This window comes from Nematostella vectensis, chromosome 14 (assembly GCF_932526225.1).
Source record: "Nematostella vectensis chromosome 14, jaNemVect1.1, whole genome shotgun sequence".
NCBI classification, from domain to species: domain Eukaryota; kingdom Metazoa; phylum Cnidaria; class Anthozoa; order Actiniaria; family Edwardsiidae; genus Nematostella; species Nematostella vectensis.
In genome coordinates, this window is record NC_064047.1 from 4,124,004 (window position 1) to 4,148,729 (window position 24,726).

Sequence of the window (24,726 nt, forward strand, 5' to 3'; positions counted from 1 at the left end):
AAACCCCTACATCGTAAGATACCAAATACGTAGATTGCATACTTGTGCCGACTTGGGCACTTATAGCGACTACAGACTTGCTTCACAGGTACAGTGAATATAAGCTCCTTCATCGTAAGATACCAAATACGTAGATTGCATACTTGTGCCGACTTGGGCACTTATAGCGACTACAGACTTGCTTCACAGGTACAGTAAATATAAACTTCTTCATCGTAAGATACCAAATACGTAGATTGCATACTTGTGCCGACTTGGGCACTTATAGCGGCTAGAGACTTGCTTCACAGGTACAGTGAATATAAACCCCTACATCGTAAGATACCAAATACGTAGATTGCATACTTGTGCCGACTTGGGCACTTATAGCGGCTAGAGACTTGCTTCACAGGTACAGTGAATATAAGCTCCTTCATCGTAAGATACCAAATACGTATATTGCATACTTGTACCGACTTGGGCACTTATAGCGGCTACAGACTTGCTTCACAGGTACAGTGAATATAAGCTCCTTCATCGTAAGATACCAAATACGTAGATTGCATACTTGTGCCGACTTGGGCTTCACAGGTACAGTGAATATAAACTCCTTCATCGTAAGATACCAAATACGTAGATTGCATACTTGTGCCGACTTGGGCACTTATAGTGACTACAGACTTGCTTCACAGGTACAGTGAATATAAACTCCTTCATCGTAAGATACCAAATACGTAGATTGCATACTTGTGCCGACTTGGGCACTTATAGCGGCTACAGACTTGCTTCACAGGTACAGTGAATATAAGCTCCCACATCGTAAGATACCAAATACGTAGATTGCATACTTGTGCCGACTTGGGCACTTATAGCGACTAGAGACTTGGTCACAGGTACAGTGAATATAAGCTCCTTCATCGTAAGATACCAAATACGTAGATTGCAAACTTGTGCCGACTTGGGCACTTATAGCGGCTACAGACTTGCTTCACAGGTACAGTGAATATAAGCTCCTTCATCGTAAGATACCAAATACGTAGATTGCATACTTGTGCCGACTTGGGCACTTATAGCGGCTAGAGACTTGCTTCACAGGTACAGTGAATATAAGCTCCTACATCGTAAGATACCAAATACGTAGATTGCATACTTGTGCCGACTTGGGCACTTATAGCGGCTAGAGACTTGCTTCACAGGTACAGTGAATATAAGCTCCTTCATCGTAAGATACCAAATACGTAGATTGCATACTCGTGCCGACTTGGGCACTTATAGCGGCTACAGACTTGCTTCACAGGTACAGTGAATATAAGCTCCTTCATCGTAAGATACCAAATACGTAGATTGCAAACTTGTGCCGACTTGGGCACTTATAGCGGCTACAGACTTGCTCACAGGTACAGTGAATATAAACTCCTTCATCGTAAGATACCAAATACGTAGGTTGCATACTTGTGCCGACTTGGTCACAAGTACAGTGAATATAAACTCCTTCATCGTAAGATACCAAATACGTAGATTGCATACTTGTGCCGACTTGGGCACTTATAGCGGCTACAGACTTGGTCACAGGTACAGTGAATATAAGCTCCTTCATCGTAAGATATATACGTAGGTTGCATACACGTGCCAACTTGTGCACTTTTGTGCTGATTGTAATGGACGCAGCTATCACGTCCATTGAGATTGTTTTATGATTTTGAACGTATACATGTTGAAACAAAGCAAAGGTTAAGTGTTTAGTTCTTGGATACTTATTTGGCGTTCAACGTTGTGTTCAAATTTCCTTATAAAACACCCAGCCGTAGAATGTCTTTGGCAACAGCACACGCGCGCATGCTCTATTTCCTTATAGCATATATTGGAAGTGTATCTGAAGTATCGGAAGGAGTGCTTTTGCATAACACTTGCGTGACATCTAAGCTAGCGTGACACTCCTTATTGTTATGTGCTAATATGTTGACTTTCCCATTCAGCCTCAAGCACATGGAACGTGAGTGGAAGGCGTATGTGGAGGAGTACTCATCACCGGAAGTGCTGCTGGCGAACTGCATTGCAGCGTCCGCATTCCTGACGTACTGCGGACCCATGGGAATCGATCGAAGGTCAGTTTTACTTCATAGCATCGCAAAGGAAGCCAAGAACCCCATTTTAGACCAAGTCTTACCTTGTCAATCAAGTTCACTTTTAGCTTTTAAGTTCACTTTTCACTTTCAGCTCACTTTTAACTGAGAATAAATGGGAAATTCGCGGTTTATTTAAGGTTAGGGGTAGGTTTAGGGAATGATCGTGGAATAATTCATGTAATAATTCCGGGCTTTATTTCCTTGTACAGGAAACGAATGGGCAAGTACTTCATGCAAGTATGCCGGGATAACGGACTTCCCATTCAAACCAAGCACCTGTTCTCTCGTCTGACTCTATCAGAGTTCCTTAAAGGAAAGGTAAGAAACATAACATTCATACGACATTAGTCAGGGTCGTTCCAATTATTTGCAAAATGAACCAGCATAGGATCATTCATTTAGCAACATCAACCAAGATTGGGACAAACCTATATAAACCGACATTGTGCCAATTTATGGGTAACATGAACAACATTTGGCCAATCATGCGTAACATAAACCAACATTGGGCCAACCATGGCCAACACAAACCAACATTGGGCCAATCATGGCCAACATTAACCAGCATCAAAACAAACCAGGGCAATATAAACTGACATTGTGGACGATTGACAAACATAAAACCAGCCGAAGGGAACAGTTGCAAACTTTTAACCGACATAGTTAAACCATAAGTCGACGTCGAGTCGAAATTTTTTTAATGAAGCACGAATTTATTTTCTAGATAAAGTTGAAAAAGTGGGAGAACCTAAATCTGCCGACAGACGCCCTTTCTCTTGACAACATGTGTATCGCCACCCGAGAAGAATCCTCCGATACCTGGCCCCTGCTGTGTGATCCACAAAGGATCGCAATTACATGGATTAACACAATGTTAGGACAGACAACCACTGTCAAATATAAGGTGAGGAGTACGGGGTATCAATTGGACGATTACATGGTTTAACACTATGCTTGGGGGGGTATTAATTGGACGATTACATGGATTAACACTATGCTTGGTGGGGGGTATTAATTGGACGATTACATGGATTAACACTATGCTGGGACAAACAACCACTGTCTAGTATAAGGTGAGGAGTATGGGTGTGACTTCTCTAGAGGTGCATATTAATGGAACCAACAAAATGGATTAACACAATGCTGGGACAGACACCCACTTAAAGTATTATGTGATGGGTGTTGGTGTGACCGCTCTAGGGGTGCATATGGATTACATAGATTAACACTATGTTGGGATCAACAACCACTTAAAGTTTTAGGTGAGGGGTATAGGTATGGCCACTCTAGTGGGTTTGCATGGGTTGAGACAGTCACCCTTTTCAGTATTAGTTGAGGGGTATGTGTGTGACTGCTCTAGGGGTGCATATTAATAGGGAATTAAATTGATTGACACTATGTTTGGACGGGCCACAACTGTCAAGTTACGGTGAGGGGTTTGGGTTAAGTTAAGGTAAGGGTAAGGGTTTGTAAAGGGGTATGAACATGCCTCTGCCTGTCTTTCATTCCACCTAAACCTTATCCGTCCCTCTAGGAGCTCCGTGGTCACCTGGAGACGTGTCTGATGGAGGGGACGACACTACTTATCACGGACGTGGACGTCAACGACTTGTTGCACGACACCAGATTTTCGCACGTCATTCGCAGTCGCTACCGCTTTCTCACCTCTACAACGCCTTTTAAGCTCATGGTACACCTCTTTTGTATTGACGAATGTTGTCCGTCCGTTAGTTCATCTGTTTGTCTAATCGTCTGTCCTTCCGTCAGTCTGTCATGTTCATGTTCAAAATGGCAGAAGGTATTGCAGGCATAAACTGTTTGTCAAATCCACAGGTTGGTGAACACGAAATAGAATGCCAGTCGGGTTTCAGGATAGTCTTCGCCACCACGTCCCCAGCCGACACGGTCCCGTCAGGCCTTGCGGCATATGTAGGCGTGGTCGAGTTTTGTCAATCACGTGATGGATTAGAAGATATGTTCCTTGACAGATTCTTGCGTCTTGAAAAACCCCGGATGCAAGACACTAGGACCCAGGTCGTCACGGTATGTTTGTTTAAGGAAGCCCGACGTGTTAGACCGTTCTTTGCTTTACGCAGCCACCCTCAGATGAAGTCCCAACGTCCAAACTGAAATACGCTTCCGTCAATCAAAATTGTGGTGTTGTCCAATCCCAAAAAACGGATTTTTCTGTTGGGCACTTAAATTGTGTCTTACTTTTAAGTATGACAACATCAGCTATTTGGCATTGGTAGTTTCTTGACATTGTAGTTTAATAAATGATTCACAATTCTAGGCAGAACGAATAATGTTTGTTCAATCGCTCAGTTTTGGCGGCCATTTGAACACAGTCCCAACAAAAGCGCCAACACTGGCCAGAATTGCTAGAGAAGTCCCGCTCGACTGCCCACAAGACAAAGGAAATGCAGGCGAACTTCTTCGTTGCTTTGCAGGGCCAGCATGACAATGCAACCGTTTCTTGCACTAGGATTTACCCTGCATTAGTATTTGAAGATTAGAGTTCAGATTTTGTCTAGGGTGGCCGCGGAGTTGTGAATAGGGGTGAGAGACCCCTACGCGCTAACACACTAAGCCACCCGTGCTTCATACACCAACAGGAGATAGTCACACACATGGACGGCCTACACGATGCGGAAGAGAACATCCTTGAATGCCTGGGCAGTGGTCATCGCCTACTTTATAATCTCGCTGCCACAAAGAAACTTGCCTCTATACGACGGCTTCACGAGGAGACTTCGGAAAGGTGAGTGCTAACTCGGACCTTACGATTACTTCACGAGGGAACTTCGACAAAGTGCGAATGGGCCTGATGATGACTTAATAAATCTTTGGGAGAGCGAATGATACCTGGAACCTTTCTACGATCTGACGATGTTTGGAAGGTAAGTGAGTACTCGGACCGTCATAAGGCTGCACGGGGTCTTGACGAGGAAACTTCCGAGAGGTGAGTAAAAGTTTGGACCTCATGATGACGTCACTAGTATGACGGCGTCATGCCTTAAGAAAAGTGCACAATAAAACTTTCAAAAAGCGAAACGATCGTAAAAATTTTAGACGGCTTTACGAGAAACATCGTGGTTCCCGTTATAAGTGGGGGAATCCATTGACACTGTTTTTCGGTTTCAGTCTGATGCGGTCACGTGGAATGGAAAACTCGCTGCTGCAGTCACGTGAGGGCTTTCGTCCAATCGCTCGTCGCGCTGCCGTCATGTTTGACGTAGCACGTATAATGGCTGAGATCAACCCCTCGTACCAGACCTCTCTCGCCCAGTTCCTGATCGTGTTTGACGCAGCTATCACGCATTCTGAAAGGTGAGATTTGACTTTGTCTGCTCATGTTTGTTTAGTACTTTTAAAGAGTTTGTGTCAGCCTCCATATTGTCATCCAAGCAAAATACCAAGTTTAAGAAAGCATGTATTTCCATCGGCTGATTTAGGAAAGCTGTTTTCGATGCAAGACAGTATAAAACATTGTTTTTAGATAAATATTTCGTAATTTCCTCACACAATGTCTCTTTCACTATTGGATGATACCGAAAAGGGTGTGGCTGACAAGAGCTCTTTAATGATTGTCAATCAGTCACTTCTTTTTTTTATTGTTTAAATTCTGAAATACAACGGTCCATTTGCAAGACAACTTCAAAATAGCCATTATCAACGGCTTAATTAGGATTACTTGTGGACGATATTTGATTGAACGTTCGTGTCAAGCAAACAGCGAATCTTGTATGCTTATTGAGAAACTTTCTTGAGACTTAGTATTGGTGGCCACGGTAGCGCGCGTCGCACTATAACCATTACAATTCTATCATAGGACTGCAGTGAAGGCTGTGGTTGAACGCCTGGGCCAGAGCGCCTTCTACTCCACAGCAAGATCGCTCTTCGAGCAAGACCGGCCTCTCTTCGCCATTCTCACCGCACTAGAGGTAGGACAGTGTGCGTTGCAGAAAAGACTAAGGTCTTTAAAGTCTGTGCGCGAACTCGCTCACACGATTTTTCATTGGTTGCTTTCTTCGATTCTAACACTTTCGATGATTCACTCCCTCTAGAGAATTGATTTTATAACTGGAGTCTTTGACATTAAAGCCGCAGTTTACTTCCGGAGGTCCGCCGAAAACCTCAACCGTTAAAAGACAAAAAAATCTATTATAATCTGAGATATATAACAGGCCAACCGTTCTTAATTATCAATCACAACCTCAAAGAAACTTCCAATAGACACACTGCTTTTAATATTTTGAAAGATTTTTCGCGTTTTCCGTTAAAAATCATCGGAGATTGTAACGTAATCGACCGGAAGTTAACTGGTGACAATGCGGCTTCAAAGAAAGCCCAAGTCATCAGATGGTTAATGAACATTGCACATCTGAGCCGAACGGAAACCTCCTGATTTCGTTTCAAGAAAAAAAAAACAGCTAAAACTCTAAATTACTACCCTTTTGTATATAATGTTGCCAACTGTGAATTTGCAGGTCGAAGACTCTGCCAACCACTTGAGCGCAGGGGATCGGGAATTCATTATCCACCCGACTTACGGCGCCACGGTCAAAACAGCACTTAACCCAACACTAGTCAGTGAATCCGCCTCGAAGATTCAGGGAAAGAAGCCCTTTGACTGGATGATGGACGAACAGTTTTCCAATCTGCAGGTAGGTGACACACTCATGTTACACATGTGACACACTCATGTCACACACTCAATTAATTTAAGTCACAATACATGAACAAATGTCAACGTCTCAGATGTCAAATGTCAAGCAATCGTGACCAATCTAACGTTCTCGGGTATTATGTCACTAATGTCACGCAATCGAAACAAATACCACGTTCGATTCTCGGGTAATATATAAGTAAAGTCATACAATCGTGACAAATGTCACACTTTTAGGTTAGAACGTCACACAATCACCACGTCCCAGGTGTCATGTCACAAATGTCACGCATTCGTAACGAATTCCACGTTTACCGGTGTCATGTCAGTAATGTCACACAACCGTAACAAATATCACACACCTAGGTCAGAACATCACACACTTAGGTCAGAACATCACACACCTAGGTCAGAACATCACACACTTAGGTCAGAACATCACACACCTAGGTCAGAACATCACACAATCAAAGTAAATATCTCGTATTCAGGAATCATGCGACAAATCCACAACCATTCTTTAATAGAATTGGCCATTGTTGGCCTTCAATTAGACATAATGTCCTCCTCCTCCTCAATGTCGCCCATGTTTGACCTTGATGTCAATGACCTTGGCCTTGACCTTAGGCCTGATGTCGTCGTTTGCCATAGGAGGGCCATGCTTTGATCGTGATCCTGATCTTCACCTGAACACATTTTTGTGTTTTAGTTGTTGGCCCAACACTTCGAATGGTTCCAAGACCCATTTGATAAAATGCCAAAAGATGGCCGGGAAATGCAATGGCGACAGATAACTGAGCACGAGAAACCCGAGATGGTTGCCCTGCCAGATAACCTGGACGACAAGTAAGTGTTTCCTGGAATTAGCTTGAGCTTCCTGGTAGAAAAATATCACTACCCATGACTGGTCTCCCTCATGTAATAAATGACCTGGAATACAAGTGTTTCCTGAAAATTTGTTTGAGATCCATAAAAAAGATGCACCTATTTAGCAGTTAAACGAAGTCTTTCTATGACTCCCAACCACTCTAACACTTGTTGATTGTGTTGTGTGTGATTGTGTTGCCACTATAGACCTATTTATCGGTTCATGGAGACTTCGATAGACTTCATACTATCCTAACTCTCATAAATTGGTTTGCGTGATAGGTTTTGCACATATTCATCAGTTCATGGAAGTCTTTTTAAAATTCCCCACCACCATAACTCTTAACAATTGTGTTACGTCACAGGTATACGCCTATTAATCAGTTCCTGGAAGACTTTGTATGACTCCCACCCCCTAGCACTTGTGTTGCGTGACCGGTATACACCCATTCAGCGGTTTATGGTAGACTTTGTAAGACACCCCCTTAACCTAACTCTTTTCAGATGCGTTGTGTGAAAGGTACACACCTATTCAGGGGTTCATTTAAGGCTTTGTAAGACACCCCACAACCCTAACTCTTTTCAGATGCGTTGTGTGACAGGCATGCACCTATTCAGGGGTTCATGTAAGGCTTTGTACGACACCCCACAACCCTAACTCTTATCATCTATGTTGCGTGACAGGTACACGCCTATTCAGCGGTTCATGGTGATCCGCGCGTTACGCGGTGATCGAGTCTTGCAGGCGGGGATGTGCTTCGTTACTTCAGTCCTGGGAAAACGGTACGTTGTAGCTTTCTATGGCTTGCCAAGCCCGTGTCAGTCAAACTGGCCGCTTATTGCTGGAGAGCAGCGGGACAGGGGGACTGAGAATAATGGTGTGATTGGCTTGTTTTTGTTGTTTTTTTGTTTGTTTTTTAGTTTGAGCGCGGTGCTAGTCTTGTGGTATCAGTGTAAACGCGGTGTAGTTCTAAAAAAAAATGTTAGTGCGAACGTGGTGTAATTCTAAAGAAGTGTTATTGCGGACGTGGTGTAAATGTTAAAGTGTTAGTGCGAACGTGGTGTAATTCCTAAAGTGTTAGTGCGAACGTGGTGTAATTCTTAAAGTGTTAGTGCGAACGTGGTGTAATTCCTAAAGTGTTAGTGCGAACGTGGTGTAATTCTTAAAGTGTTAGTGCGAACTTGGTGTAATTCTAAAGAAGTGTTATTGCGAACGTGGTGTAATTCCTAAAGTGTTAGTGCGAACGTGGTGTAATTCTTAGTGTTAGGGTGAACAGGTGATTTTTTTTGTTGTGTTATAATGAACTTTTAATTTGCAGGTACACATCTGAGCTGTCTCTGGACCTGCCCTACACGTATCGTCAGAGTGATTGCCGCACGCCAATAGTACTGCTGTACACGCAAGAAGCCAACATGGTGGAGAAACTGGTCACGGAGGGCGCGGAAAGGAAGCAGGTCAGCGGATATTGTGATTACCTAACAATGTCCCTATTTTTGCTTGCTTAAGTTTACCATATTTGGCTTTCCATGTTTTCAGGTTGAGATTCAAATAGTGGCTCTCTGTAATACAGGAAGTAACGAGGAGCGAATGGCAAGGAAACTCATACACAGGGCAATGCAACAGGTAAATTATACGTGACTTTTCCCCACTGTTCGTGCTAATTCCCACGGTGCGTGACTAATTCCCACGGTGCGTGACTAATTTCCATGGTGCGTGACTAAATCCCACGGTGCGTGACTAATTCCCACTGTGCGTGGAATGGAAAGGAAGGGAAGCTGGGCCGACTTTATCCAGAATTGCAGCCATAGGCTGAATTACTCTGGATTTACATTACACGGGGTCTTATTCGGACTGTTATAAGGCGCACTGTGCTGCCACGCAGTTTACATGGATGAGAGAGTGTTGGCATGTCAATGCCCCTTTTGGTTATGCGGCCAAGTACAGACACTGACGATGGACTCTGCCTTCTTCAGTGGTTCTTTAACGTATTACGATAACAGGTTGGTCAGCTAGGTTTTTGCAAGACGGGACCGCCGTAGTCATCCGAGCCACGAGGGATACACATTCCCCAACGTAGAGAGCCAGGTTTTTTTACACCTCTGAAAAAAAATCCCAGTTGACCTGACCTGGGTTCGTACCCTGGTCCTCTTGCTGGAGTTGCGAAGCCCGTACCACTGAGCTATCGCACCACGTAATTGATTCCCACCGTGCGTGACTATTCCCCACTTTGCGTGACTAATCCCCACTGTTCGTGTCTTCACAGGGAAGTTGGGTGCTTCTGCATAACGCTCACAACTCGCCTCGTCTGTTGAGCGCTCTCGACTCTCTCATGCACGACACAAAGACGGTGGACAGCGAGTTCAGACTCTGGGTCTCAATCATTCCGACCGGGAACATCCCCTCCACGCTTCTCCAGTCAGCTGTAAAGGTCGTCGCCGACTCACCAAAGGTTAACGAAAGATTTTGGCCAATAAGCAGCCTTTTGTTCTTTATATGGTTCGCTGATTGGTTGATGTTGTGTCAATCTTTCCACTTTTTGGTTGATTTATTTTGAGATATTTTACACTGATAGGTTGCTTTTTGTGTTCCTTTCCGCTGATTGGTTGATTTCGTGGTAGTTTTCGTTGATTTCCATCCTTTGCGAGGACTGGCTGATTTTGTGTGACACTAAGTGCTGATTGATTGATTTTGTGCAATTCTCTGCGCTAATTGGTCGCTTTTATTATCTTTGCGCTTTGTTATTGATATTCTAAAATACTTTACGCCTATCGGTTGCCTTTGTGTTGCACTGATTGGTTGATTTTGTGTACTTCTTTGCGCTGATTGGTTAACTCTCACCTTCAGAGCACCAAAGACAGCCTGCAGCGCTCCATGACGTGGGTGGATAATGAGCTGCTGAGGATCAGTAATCGGCCCGAGTGGCCCGCGCTGCTCCATAACCTCTGCATGCTGCACAGTATCGTGCGGTTACGAACGAGATTCAAGCTGGCGGGGTGGAACAGACCAGAGGACTTCAAAGGCATAGGCACCGCTGAGCTATGGGTATGTAACTACAACAAAGAAATTGAAGTGAATGAACACAAGGTTGATAACAGTTTTATTTATTAACGGGTGTTATCTCCCTATTGCTGCCCACTGTGCTTTCCTTGATGGAAACTTGTCTATAGTGCCCATAAGTCAGGTTGTAATAATTCATCTGACATAGCTGAAGGTCACAGCTGTGTAGCCAGGATTTATAACAGGTGGAGGCCCAAAAGGCCCTTTCATGCATTTTCTTCTGTATTTTAGATAATGTCTCATACATTTACTGTATTTGTGGCTGAAAGTAGGCGGGCCCGGGCCCCCTGGGCCACGCTCCTGGCTACGCCCCTGCGTCCCAGCGTTTGTAACCAGGGGGTCACAGTTTTTTAGCAGACCATAGCTTCCGCAATGGTTAAACGCTGTAGTTTATTTACTGTGGAATATATCAAATTTATCCATCCCTCTGAAGCTACATTTCATTGTCAGTAGTAATCAAGTATGTTTGTTTGTTTTTGTTGCCTAGCAATCCCTCGATCTGGCTGTCCGCGAGTTCCAGGATACCGCTGACATGAACGCGGGCGGTAGCTCCCGCAGTATTCAATGGAACGGTCTACGCTACATGCTTTCTGAGGTGTGCAATCAATGATGCCAAGCTTACCGTAATTGCTCCAATTAGCATCGAATAAGTGCATGAATAACGCCTGGCCTAAACGTGTTACAAGGGAATAACAAAATCTGACAGTACTAACCGCCACAATATTTTATCAATGAAAGCTTGTTTTGTTATAGTTCTTGGGAAATATAAAACCTTGCATTTAGTAAAAAGCACTTAGTAGAGTGGTTTTCAAAAACCCGTGAAATACTTTTTAGTTTATTTAGTACTAATACACTGTAATGTCGTTGTTCTCTTTTGTTCTGGCTTGACTATTACACTTTAACAATTACATTTTGTTGCACGGGATTTTGAAAACCACTCTATAAGTAATTCTTGTGGTTAATGTGAATCATACAGCAGATTTATTAAACCATGTAGGGAAGACGGTTCACTTGGGGGATTATTCAATCCCCAGAGGTCGTGTCCTACGCTCCGGTCACCAGTCAATTCGCCCGAATGTGGCGAGGACAAACCGCATGAACGATTTGTTAACATTTGAATTTCAATTGTATTGAATAATATTCGTGTCCTGCTGACGGGCCCCGTGATCCAGCCTGGAAGGCTGCAAAAGGGTTTAATAAACCATTGATTGATTGTATAACTAGAAAGACAACAGGCAAGCTGTAGAAAAACTAGATGGTCTGCGTAGGCGTGGTGTAGACAAGTTCCCCACGTTCCCCGCATGAACGATTTGTTAACATTTGAATTTCAATTGTATTGAATAATATTCGTGTCCTGCTGACGGGCCCCGTGATCCAGCCTGGAAGGCTGCAAAAGGGTTTAATAAACCATTGATTGATTGTATAACTAGAAAGACAACAGGCAAGCTGTAGAAAAACTAGATGGTCTGCGTAGGCGTGGTGTAGACAAGGTATGAATCAACACAAGGTTGAAAAGGTTTGTTGGACGCCTCTGTGTTTCAGGGTGGTTGCGCTGACGTTTCGAGCGTTAGCCATTCGTCGGAGCATTAGCGTTAGCCTTCGTCGGAGCATTAGCGTTAGCCATTCGTCGGAGAATTAGCGTTAGCCCTTCGTCGGAGCAAAAGACGAAGGGCTAACGCTCGAAACGTCAGCGCAACCACTCTGTCTCACAGAGTCGTCTAACATACCACCTTTTCAACCTTGTGTCGATTCATACATTGATTGACTGATCGATTAATAGAAACTTGCATACAAGAACAGCCAGGCTAAAATTGAATAAAATGAGCACATGCATGAAAGCAAAGTCAGCCTGAAAAATAAGAATGCAAGGAACACATGCGACATTTCATAAAATCGGTTTTATTGTACTTGAGTTTTGATTGGTCTATTCTCGGTAATTATCTATGACCTTGACCTCTGATTGGTGTATCTACAGGTGGTATACGGCAGCTGCGTCAGTGACGATTTTGATCGACAGGGGCTCAGTGCGATCATTGATTACTGGGTGAGCCCTGCTGCTGTCAAGAAAGAGTTCGAAGCTGCCAAGAGTATGTACTCGGTTTGCGTTTGAGCTATCACCCTACCAGGGGCGGGTCCAGGAGTTCAAAAAGGGGGGGGGGGGGGGGGGGGGGCGAAGCAAGGGTTTCTAGAAAGGGTTGCCGGATTCATTGTTCTTCCTTGGATTTCCTTATATTTCTTTTTATTTTTACTGTCGAATCCGTTGTATCGCGACGCCGCACTTTCAAAACATCGATTTGTTTTTGTCTTTTTTTGTTCCGCCAGTCAAATTATTCTAAGCCAATCAGATTCTTGCCATCTCTCACCTAGTGCAGTTGCCCGGCTTTCTGTCGCGACACTGTCTGGTTTTTGTCCAGAGGATAGCCAAAGAGGTGCACAAAGCGAGACTCTGATTGGCTCAGAATGGTTTTACTGACGCGGGTCGCGATACAACAGATTCGACAGTAAGCCAAATATCTTAAAATAAGGGGGCCGGGGCCCGCTAAGCCCATCCATAGATCCGCGCCTACTTATCCATGGTGTAATGCTTTGCTGATGTTTCTTGTGTTTAGCATTGGTTGGAGTTATCATCCAAGCCAGCCTAACCTTTATGTGGATACCTCTGTTTATAGCGGACGCATTTAACGGCACAGCGGTTCCACTGTATAACCCTCACTATGTCTGCTATTTTTCAGCCAAGTACAAGTTACCGTCAGCTCTGTTCACCAGCTCTGTGCGCATGACAAATGTACTGTCCGGTATGGAGTCCGTGGCGGGGGACGTCTTGGAACTACCTGAAGCTTGCTGCTTGCATACATCACCTGAGGTGACTTCTCTCTTGTTTCTCTGCTTACCGCAATGTTTTGGCCCTCGTAGCGCCTCCTATCTCCCCTTCTAACCTCGACTTTTATCTTATTTGTAGCTTTGTCTTGTCCACCTCCCTACCTCCTACCCGCTACCATCTTACCCGTCCATCTTTCCTTTTCACCTCTTATCTCATCCTCTACCCTCTACTCTCCCATTGTCTTCTTCCACTTTTCTCTCCCACCCTTTTCCTCCTATCTTACCCTTTTGTCAACCTCCCTACCTCCTACCCGCTACCCCGCCCCTCTTTCTTCTCAATAATCGCCTCTAATCTCGTCCTCTACCCTTGACTCTTCCATTGTCTTCTCTTCTTCCCTCTTCTCTCCTCCTTCACTCTAACCCTCTGTTCTCTACCATCTTACTCTACATCTCTTTTTTTTCTTTCCCATTGCCCTTCGTCCTGACTTTACAACCCACGCGCTACCCTCTATCCCCATCCCACATACATCTTTAAGGTGCGCTCGATTATGTTGTTATGATTTAGTGTGAGCCAGACATAAAATTTAATGCGCCCTTTTTCGTTTTGCAGACTCATCTTCCCGACCACCAATACGTGTTCACACGTCTGAACATGCTGCTAGACCGCATGGCGTCCACAGATAGCCTGACGCACGCCGTCTCTGATCCGTCCACACTAATGCCTACGTCAGGAGTTATCCTGCAAAGCTCAAGCGCACAGGTTCGTCCCCAGAACAATGACACTCGAGAGTTGTATATCGGGTATATTAGGCCTCTTACGAGGAGGATAATCATACTTGTGGCGCACGCCGTCTCTGATCCTCCACGCTTATTTTCATAGGGAGAAAATAGCGTTAATTAAGATCAAAATCAGCTATGTTACTGTCCTAGTTTGGTTTGGGTGTACGGGACTTGTGGAGCCACGAATTTTTCCCGGTTCTATAATTCTTCGGTTCGCACATCCACACACCGTGTCAATAATAGGCAGCCTAGTCCCAGGCGTTCTTATCGGGTTTCCTGTGGTTGGGTTTTCTGTGGATGGTAAGAGTTGTGACGTCACAGGAAACCATCTCCCCGAACGCCTAGTGTGGGTGAGCTTGTCCCAGCCCCCAGGCTACCCCACGGTTTATCTCTGAGCACAGGAAACCCGATAAAAACGCCTGGGACTATGCTGAATAATAGGTATATAATATGGTCTTAGCTACCATGATGGCTGCCGTCTGTATCGCGAGAAGATGGGGTATGCGCCTGGTTCAGCCCATTGATATTTTTCAGCGCCTGTTGTGGCTGTATGATCCGTGTCTTGAACGACAGGCTCTGTTGCCGTTGCTATTGATGTAGTCAGTTCCTGGGTCTGTTGGGGCTTGTGCTGCCCTCTGCCCTCTCTTCACCTCCCACAGATCCTCTTAATCCGCCACGCACATTACTGAAAACCAGTTTGATACTAATGTTGACTTGCTTCTCTTTTAGGCTATTGGTGCGGGCGCGATGTGCGTAGTGGAGGCCGGGGTGTTTGCTAGCGCGAGCATGGTTGCTCTCAGAAGTCGCAAGGAGGTCGACCTGAATGAGGTCTGCACAGCGATGATATCTAAGCTGCCAAAAGTTTGGAATAAGGTAAGAGCGGCTTTGGATTTGCCTAAAGTTTTGTCGGAATTCGATTAGTCGTTTATATTTTGGATTGACTCGTTACTGTTAATTCTTGAGAGAAGATCCTACTCTGGATTGGCTCGTTAATCGTGGACCTGCGGTACAAAAAGTGCGCGGCTGATCTAAGTCCTAATTCCCGAGATATTTTGTCGAGTGTTATACGAACGCCGTGACGAGAGTTAGACTTCAATGACACTAGTTGCAACAAATTGAATAAGCCATATTTGATTTTTTTTTTCTCTCGTGTTGCTCACTATGCACTTTCGGCAAGTTTTGTACAGGAACTTAAATTATCCCAGTACCCGAATCGAGCCCCAAAAGTCCCCCAACTGATCTCGGGGACACATAACATTCCAGGGCACTACCCAAAACGGATCCCAAAGAATTGCAGTTTCTTCCGCCTAATTTGATGAGCCTATTTTAGCATTTTCCCGCCAATTCGTTATTATTCCAGTGCTTTTATAATGTTGTTCTCATGCTTTCCATTCTACTTCTCAGGAGAGCGTCTATGAGCGGATGAAGAAAGCCGGTGGCACGACGCCATTCAATCTGTTTGCGATAGCTGAGGTGGAAAGCATGTCACGCCTCCTTGTTGCGGTCAAGGAATCTCTGGTGGTGAGTCATTGCACGCTTGGCATTAGGGGACTAAAGATTCACGACGGCGCACACGTTGTATTTCTCCGCGTGCTAAAAGAAAAATGTGGTAGCGCCGCGCTGAAATCTTGCGAGTGCGCCTTCCTCGACTCTCCACCGTCGTAAGGTTACTAATTGTTTTTTGGAGTGAAAGAGGTGACAGTTTCCTTTTTTCCATTGGGGCCCGACTGTGTTTTATTACTAAAGATATATTTTTTTTCTTTAATAAGGCCTTCTCAGGGGCAGACTGATAAGGGGAGTCGTAACAAGCTCCCGTCTCGCGCCACTAATTTGATGTAAAGAAGCTTGTAACAATTTATAATCTTCAGTCTGCCTTGAAGAAGTCGAAAATTTGGCATAGCCGAGTACAAGATTTTGGCGAATCTTATTCATTACTCTGGCTCACGAACTCGACTTTTTGGGAATTTTGACTTATTAATCACAGGATATAATATAGTATTTATTTAACGCTAATATAAAGTATCAACGATGTTTCGCGCACTTCACATTTACAATCCTTATACGTATTGATGCTGGTTTCTCTGGAGAACACAAGACCTTAGTGACCTCACGTACGTTCAACACCTCAAATATAAGGACAAGAAACAGAAAGATACTATGTCCCGATCGGGAATCGATTCCGTTTTCAGCATAGGTGAGAGGTCTGATAACCTGGCGCGCTAACACACTGGACTACCTAAAATATCTCTAACCAATTCTTCCTTCCTCGTGTGGATTGTTTTGGTGACGTAAAGGGTATGAACATTTCCTTTATTCTTTCGGTTTTCAAGTGCATCATCAAAGGAGATATGTGACTGTCGGTACCCAATTCTTGCTGCCTCTGTAGATTTGACCGTTTCCTTTCACTGTATCACTGGAGATATCCCTAACTCTCTTGTAACATCCAATTGTTCTGCCTCCCTCTACCCTAGACTATCATTATTTGGCGAAAGGGGGTTACCATTTTCTTTCACTGTATCACAGGAGATATTTCAAACTCTCTTGTAACATCCAACTCTCCCTGCCTCCCTCTACCCCAGGCCATCGCTTGGGGTTTCAAATGTATAATCTCGGGAGATATCTCCAACACTTCCTGCCTCCTTTTACTCCAGGCCATCAAGGCTGCCACGGATGACAGCGTGTATGGTGACCAGCTCAGCGAGGAGATGCTCGATGCGGCCGATGACCTCTACCAGCTGCGCATCCCTAAGCTCTGGTGTACCTTGGGCGGGGACGCCTCCCCTCCCGCTACCTGGAGCCTGGCAGCTTGGTTCACAGACCTCGGTAGTCGATTCTCCCACATCGACAGGATTGTTGTGCAGGTAGGTCACGGTCATTAAAGCAGCATTGTCACCAGTTTACTTCCGGAGGTCCGACGGAAACCTCAACCGTTAAAAGACAAAGGAATATATTAGAATCCGAGATATTTAACAGGCCATCCACTCTAAATTATCGATCACATCTGTAAAGAGACTTCCAATAGACACACTGCTTTCAATATTTTGAAATATTTTTCGCGTTTTCTGTTTATAATCATCGGAGATTGCTACGTAATCGACCGGAAGTAAACTAGTGACAATGCGGCTTTTTAAAGATGATTACTTAAAAGTAATCATTCATGCAAGAAGGAACCAAGGTCCAATTCTTCTGTGGCAAAAAGCCTTCCCCATGATCTTTTTATATAAAACATACTGGTAAGAACATGTAGAATATAGTTTGATTTTGAGGAAACTATGTGGAAAATGTGCTCCCTAATACTGTATATCTTATTGGTGATTTTCTGTTTTGAACCCATCAGATGGAGCAGGGACAATGATCTTTTTCTCTTCTTATTTTAACAAGGTTCCCTACATCAACTTTCTCTAATAAGCCATATTACAAAAAAATAATCCCTAACAATAAAAATTTAAAAACATAAGGTAAAATCTTGTTTTAAGTGTAACTTATGCTTGAATTCTGTGTTTCGGCCAACAAATTTCTAGTATTAACAGAGATTTTTTACATGCCAGTGTGCATTTTGCATTCCATGCATTTATCGCTTGACCTCTCTGTTTATCCGATTTGCATGACGTGTAGTTGAGAGAGAGATAGAGAGAGAGAGAGAGAGAGATAGACTTTATTTAAGACACGCTTGCCCCGTCAACAACAGCTGATTTCCACAAGGGGCGTGTGGAAAAAATATATATATATATATATCTATAATAATTAGAAATATAACTATAAGTAAAAGTATTTAAATAAATAACGAAAGAAAAAAAAAAAAAAAAAAAAAAAAACTTGATCTATGTGGATATATAATACTATAAATACGCTAAACTAATTATTTGTTTAGATAAAAGTGTGAGCCTCTAATTCTCTGACAAATGATGATAAACTTGTACAATCACGACTAGCCTCTGGGAGGGAATTCCATAATTTAGCTCCATCATAGCTGAAACTTTTTTTCATAAATTCAGTTTTTGGGAGTGGCAGCTGTAGCGAGGTGGAGGAGCCTCTGAGATTGTAATTTGTAATATTTTTCTTTAAGCTGAAAAGGTCCGTGAGACAGTTTGGAGCCATATCATGCAAAACTTTAAACATTTGTTTGGCTTTTGTCTTTGCTCGCTGGGTCTCTAAATTTTGCCAGCCAAATTCAGCTAGAGCCTCTGTGGCAGGGGTGTCATTTGACCTGTTTGTGATCACCCTTGCCGCCCTATTTTGCAATTTTTGAAGACGGATTGTGTTACATTGCCCAAGAGTATCCCACACCTCGCTACAGTAGTTAAGGTGTGGTTGGATGATTGCATTATAAATAGAGACTAATGTATTTTGATTAGCAAATTCAGAAATTCGTTTCATGGCTCCTATACCAGAACTGACTTTTTTAGCAAGAGAATCAATGTGCTGATCCCAATTTAGGTGTTCGTCAATTTCCACACCAAGAACCCTACTCTGCTGAACTTGTTTTAGTTCCTTGTTATCAATAGAGATAGAAGGTTTGCAAGGAAGGGTTCTTAGCTTGTGGTGGGATCCTATTAATAAGAATTCTGTTTTTGCTACATTGAGACTTAATTTATTAGCCAAGAGCCATTCTTTCACTTGCTCAAGGTCCGAATTCATGGCCAACTCAACTTCCCCTACAGTACTACCAGACGCTGTCAAGTTTGTATCGTCAGCAAATAATCTAGGAGTAGTGTGCAATAGACACTCTGGTAGATCATTAATATATAAGAGGAAGAAAAGTGGGCCAAGAATTGAACCCTGAGGAATGCCACATGTGATTTTACTTTCAGAGGACACTGTACTGTTTAGCTGGCATTTCTGTTTACGGTTGGACAAATAAGATTGAATTAATAAAAGGGCATTTCCAGTGATACCATTCAATTCTAGTTTTCGAAGCAAAATGTCATGATTAACGGTATCAAATGCCTTTTTTAGATCCAAAAATACAACTAAATTAAACTTTTGTCTGTCCATGTTAATATACCAGCTATTAGTGCTATCAAGGAGAGCAGAAACAGTAGAGTGTAGTCTTCGAAAGCCAAATTGTTGTTCGGATAAAATTTGGTTTGCTGTAAAATGATCGTATAACTGTTCATACATTATTTTTTCCATTAGTTTGCTAATCACTGGTAATATACTTATTGGTCTATAGTTGTCGGGAATAGTCTTAGAGCCTTTTTTAAAGAGGGGCAAAACCCTAGCCATTTTCCACTCATCTGGAAAACAGTTGGAAATTATAGAGTTGTTAAAAATGTAAGTGAGAGATGGAGAAATGGCATGGGCTGCACACTTGAGTATTTTTCCAGAGATTTTGTCAATACCAGTCGCTTTTGCATTAGAAAGGCAACCCAAAAGCTTTAGTACTTTTGTATTGGATACTAACTTAAAACGTGACATTTGAGCACTACATGGCTTAATGAAATGCTCAAATGATTTACTAGGGTTTGCCATTGAACTTGCCAATTTTGGACCAACATTAGAAAAATAATCATTAAATGCTTCGGCAATATGTTCTTGTGAAAAAAGGCTTTGGTCGTCAAATTTAAGTTCATTTACAGTTGTATTTTCTTTGGTGCGACCAAGTAGACTATTTATCGTTTTCCAAGCCTCTTTGGGATTATTCTTTTGATTTGCAATCTTATTACGATAATAGTTGGATTTGGCTTGGCGCAAGGCAATGTTTACTTTATTTCGGGATGCCTTAAAATCATCCCAGTCATTACGTAATTTACTCACCATTGCTTTGCGCTTTAACTTATCTCTGTTATTAATTAAATCTTTGATCTCTCTGGTCAGCCATGGGACATTAAATGCTTTTTTTCTTTTAGATTGTACAGGGGCATGCCTGTCTAACACGTTTAGAAACAGGTCTTTCCAATGTGCCCACATCTCATTAGTGTCATGACACAAAACAATCTGTTCCCACGACTGAGTAAGGAGGTCCTTTACAAACTTTTGTTGATCGAAATGTTTAAAATTACGTGTTTCAATGGTTTTTGCTTTATCTCGCGCACACCTATAAGGGTTTATCTTTCTTATTCCATAGATCAAACTATGATCACTCGGACCAATGTGAATTACGCCTGATGAGTTTATTTTGTCAGGAGACGATGTGACAAAGTGATCAATTAGGCTTTTAGAATCAATTGTTATACGCGTAGGCTCGTTTATCAACTGGGATAGTTGATATGCTTCATAAATTGATTTTAACTTTTTTGTTTTATTATCAAAGACTTTCTTCTTGAGTAAACAACAATTTAAATCCCCAAGAATCACGTGCTCTTTGTCTTCATCGTCTACTGCCTTTATTAACTCTTCGAAGCGATTAAAATATTCGATCGGAGACTCAGGACGATAGACAACACTAACAATGAAAGGCCGACTGTTTGGTTTACGAATTTCTAAACAGACAGCTTCGACATCTTCAGGAACAATTTCTTTTCTATTAACACAATTGATGGAGCTGCGGATATATACACACACACCGCCACCATCGCGATTTCTGTCTTTCCTGAAGATATCATATCCATGAATTTTTAATTCAGCGTCTGTATAAGTGTCATCGAGCCTGGTCTCACTAAAACCTAAAATATCGAATGAATTCATTAATTTAGACGTCCGAATTTCATCTATATATTTTGGAATACTGACAATATTTAAAAAAGCCATTTTGAAGCCTCTAGCTGTTGGGCCAGATGGAATATAATCATTGTTAGATGAAATATTTTTAGAAAATAATTTAGGCTGGTCGAGAAGTGAATAAGCCGGCGAATTAGCGCTCACACTTTCACCCAATCACTTATTTAACATTGAATTAAAATTTCTCTGGAGTACCTGGGTGCCTGACTTGTTCAGGTGAAGTCCTTTTGTATTTAGATGAGCCGATGTAATGTTGGTATTAGGGACAAATTCCCAACCGTTCTGGTTACAAAAGGAACGAAGTTGAGCAAGAGATTTTTGTTTCAGTTCAACAGGTTGAATCGCTGTGAGATTCAACCCATCCAGCAGTAAAAACGACTCTATTATTTTTCTAACGTACCAAAAAATGCAGGGAAAGTTATATATTTTTTAAGTTTAACATTATTAAAATCAAAGGCAAAAGGATATCGTGACACAAGCCGGATCGACGGATTTTAACTGATTCATAAGACAGGGCTATATACCTGAGTCATAGAACTGAGTCATAACAGGGCCATTTAACGGATTCACATAGCAGGGTTATTTCACAAGGGTCATTCAACTGAGCAATTTAACGTGTTTATATAACCGAGTCGCAAGATAAGGTCATATAACAGCACCATCTGTAGCATTGAGCGCTTGTTACGTGAGTGTATTCATTAATCCATTCCCTCCCGTGTCCTCTAGGGGCGTGACCGTGTACCTGCGTACTGGCTTGGTGCGTTTTTCAATCCTCGTCGTCTGCTGTCCATCGTCAAACAAGAGGCCGTCCGAAACGCCGAGTCCAAAGCGTCCGGTACTGAGCCATTCGTCTTTCTAACCGAGATCACCGGACGGGACAAAGATCATGTAAGCACGTGTCTGTAATTGTCCGTCATGTGTATGTCTCATGTTTGTGTTCGTCTGATGTGTGTACGTCTCTTGTTTTTATTCGTCTGACATGTGTAACTCTCATGTTTGTGTTCGTCTGTCATGCGTACGTCTCGTGTTCGTACTCATCTGTCACGTGTAAGCCTGATGTTTGTATTCGTCTGTCATGTGTACGTATCATGTTTGTACTCGCCTGTCATGTGTACGTCTCGTGTTTGTACTCGTCTGTCACGGGTAAGTCTCATGTTTATACTCGTCTGTCACGGGTAAGTCTCATGTTTATACTCGTCTGTCACGTGTAATTCTCATGTTTATACTCATCTGTCATGTGTGTCTCGTGCTTATACTCGTCTGTCACGTGTAAGTCTCATGTTTGTATTCGTCTGTCACGTGTAAGTCTCATGTTTGTATTCGTCTGTCATGTGTAAGTCCCATGTTTGTACTCGTCTGTCATGTGTACGTATCATGTTTGTACTCGTCTGTCATGTGTAAGTCTCATCTTTGTACTCGTCTGTCATGTGTACGTATCATGTTTGTATTCGTCTGTCATGTGTACGTATTGTGTTTGTATTCGTCTGTCATGTTTACGTATCATGTTTGTATTCGTCTGACATGTGTACCAATCATGTTTCTATTTGTCTGACATGTGTACGTATCATGTTTTTATTCGTCTGTCATGTGTACGTCTCGTGTTTGTATTCGTCTGTCATGTGTACGTCTCGTGTTTGTATTCGTCTGTCATGTTTACGTCTAATGTCTGACTGTGTATGTCTCATGTATGTCCCTACCCAATTCTCACTCGTTCATATCTAACCCTTCTGCTTACCTTCTAGCTTCGTGAGCCCCCTCTGGATGGCATGTTTGTGTATGGAATTTACCTTTGGGGCTGTGCCTGGGAGAAGACCACGGGAGACCTCCTCGACGCACCTCCCAAATATGGTCCCACCCCCCTGCCTGTGGTCCATATCACCGTGGTGCCCCAGACGGAAAAGGCGTCCCTAAATGACCCGTTGCGCGCTGCTGTGTCGTATTCATGTCCCTGTTACGCCTCAAGGATCTGCACCCGCGATCCTGTTATGCTGCTGGATATTGACAACAAGGATATTTCCGGGACAAGATGGCCCCTTCGTGGTCTTTCAAGTACACTTAGGCCCTTTTAGGGACACGTTTGCGATAGTGTCCGTCGAGATTCTGATATATGCTTTCATATAGGCACTTTTTGGGACTATTTTGTTGGTGCAAACATTAGGCCCTAGTTAGGCTAATTCATAGGCTCATATTTTGAGCGCGTTTAAAAAACGTCTTTCGATCACTTTTCTTCCCACATGAATGCGTAAAAATTGTATGTACAAACTGTGGTCGTACTTTTGAAGAGGTCACTAATTAATGGCTATGTATATACAACTTTGTATTGAATTGAGATCTTGTTGAAAGCGTGAGTTCCTGGAGTTTTGTTGGAATTTTGTAATATTGCAGAAAAATATTTTTTGAAATTCTAGACTCTTTCTTACGGTTGTGTGTTGTTCGTGTACATCCTTAAATATACGCTGTATGTACGTGTTGCCAATGAAAGTTAAAAAATAAATTATTCCATTTTAATAAATGGTTGTGGCTGTAATATCGGTCTCTTATAAGTACGTAGCGACATAACAGGGGCGGGCAGACTCAACCCCCTTTCCCACCTCCCTTCAAAAATACGCTGTGCGGCCCTGAATAAATAAAGCAAGTCGACGAGGTTAGTTCTCGTCATATTAATCGCCGTACAAACAGCGCCGATATTGCTAGCCGAGTTTAGCGCTGTATGAACGGTGATTTCCTGTGAACACTAGGAGATATGTAACGTGCTACATAGCGTGCGACATTGTCCTATTTAGCCAGCTCGAAAATCATTGTAGTGCGCACCAAATCTCTTAGCAGCGACAAAGAAACGTTTCTCGGATAGTTGAGAAACATTTTCGTGTCGCGCTCTACAAAATTTGTCGCGCACTTAACTAGGAAACATTGAGGAGACATGTTGCACGCTACATTTTCGCGCTCGACATGTCGCCTAGTTTAGCCAGGCCTTTAGTTCGTCCAAACAAGGAAAACCACTTTTGCTGTTTGCAATATCGTCCAAGGGGTACAGTCGCCCATGCAATCTCTTTCTCAGAGTCCACGTACCTTTGTAGGAGACTAAATGAGATTTGATCTTCCTGCTACATGCCACACTTCCCCCACCCTCTCCTCCCATACACACGTCATGTGAGATCTTGATAGCTCCAATACCCCGCTAACTGGGAGTGATTTATTCTCTACTGTAGGAAGCTTTTTCAGACACTTAAATAAGCGTCAATCCTCGACTAAGTGTCTACCTCCTGACGCTGTAGGGTTGTGACGTCACAACAGGCCTCCCAAAAGTCTAAATTCGGTCGCAGTTTGCCAGACATTTTCTTTCATTGGAAATTAATATTTAAAAAAATGAAGCACTTTTTAGCACATTGTTCGCGCCTAGTTCAGGGTGTTTCTAACATTTTCAAGCCAAAATCTTTCATATTTCTATTTTTGCGTCTTTTACTCTTAACGAAAGAATGATAAAAAGTGGTTGCTTAGTTACTATGAAATTTGTCGCTAAGTACCTTCAAGTCTATCTATAAAAAAGATCGCGATTATTTTGTCTACATTTTCTAATGACGATATAAAACCTTCTATATCTGGAAATAATGCGTATTTTGTTAATTTTGCTCCATTTCTCTTGATGTTATATCATAAAAGAATACAGGAAAATCTATTGATAAATTTAACGTCGTATTTCGGATTCTGATAATTGTGACTGTAGATTTTGCCGACTTTTGACTTTACAAAACACATATATGATTTTC

At 42.7% G+C, this 24,726-nt stretch overlaps 1 protein-coding gene across 4 annotated transcripts in view; it reads left to right on the forward strand.

Moving 5' to 3' along the window:
* LOC5516681 (dynein axonemal heavy chain 5) overlaps positions 1–23,471 on the forward strand; it is a 97,128-nt gene extending 73,657 nt beyond the window's left edge. For all 4 annotated transcript variants that reach the window (XM_048721752.1, XM_048721754.1, XM_048721753.1 and 1 more), the window contains 24 exons: positions 1,956–2,084; positions 2,315–2,423; positions 2,830–3,009; positions 3,640–3,795; positions 3,939–4,148; positions 4,721–4,866; positions 5,250–5,435; positions 5,938–6,049; positions 6,596–6,772; positions 7,484–7,620; positions 8,326–8,424; positions 8,961–9,096; positions 9,179–9,265; positions 9,906–10,091; positions 10,487–10,684; positions 11,187–11,294; positions 12,675–12,786; positions 13,432–13,562; positions 14,130–14,279; positions 15,029–15,172; positions 15,704–15,820; positions 16,951–17,160; positions 21,686–21,847; positions 22,702–23,471. In XM_048721752.1, coding sequence (XP_048577709.1) covers positions 1,956–2,084; positions 2,315–2,423; positions 2,830–3,009; positions 3,640–3,795; positions 3,939–4,148; positions 4,721–4,866; positions 5,250–5,435; positions 5,938–6,049; positions 6,596–6,772; positions 7,484–7,620; positions 8,326–8,424; positions 8,961–9,096; positions 9,179–9,265; positions 9,906–10,091; positions 10,487–10,684; positions 11,187–11,294; positions 12,675–12,786; positions 13,432–13,562; positions 14,130–14,279; positions 15,029–15,172; positions 15,704–15,820; positions 16,951–17,160; positions 21,686–21,847; positions 22,702–23,028 — 3,709 coding nt within the window. In that variant the 3' untranslated portion in view covers positions 23,029–23,471. The remainder of the gene's footprint in view (positions 1–1,955; positions 2,085–2,314; positions 2,424–2,829; positions 3,010–3,639; positions 3,796–3,938; positions 4,149–4,720; positions 4,867–5,249; positions 5,436–5,937; positions 6,050–6,595; positions 6,773–7,483; positions 7,621–8,325; positions 8,425–8,960; positions 9,097–9,178; positions 9,266–9,905; positions 10,092–10,486; positions 10,685–11,186; positions 11,295–12,674; positions 12,787–13,431; positions 13,563–14,129; positions 14,280–15,028; positions 15,173–15,703; positions 15,821–16,950; positions 17,161–21,685; positions 21,848–22,701) is intronic.
* The last annotated feature ends 1,255 nt before the right edge of the window (positions 23,472–24,726 follow it).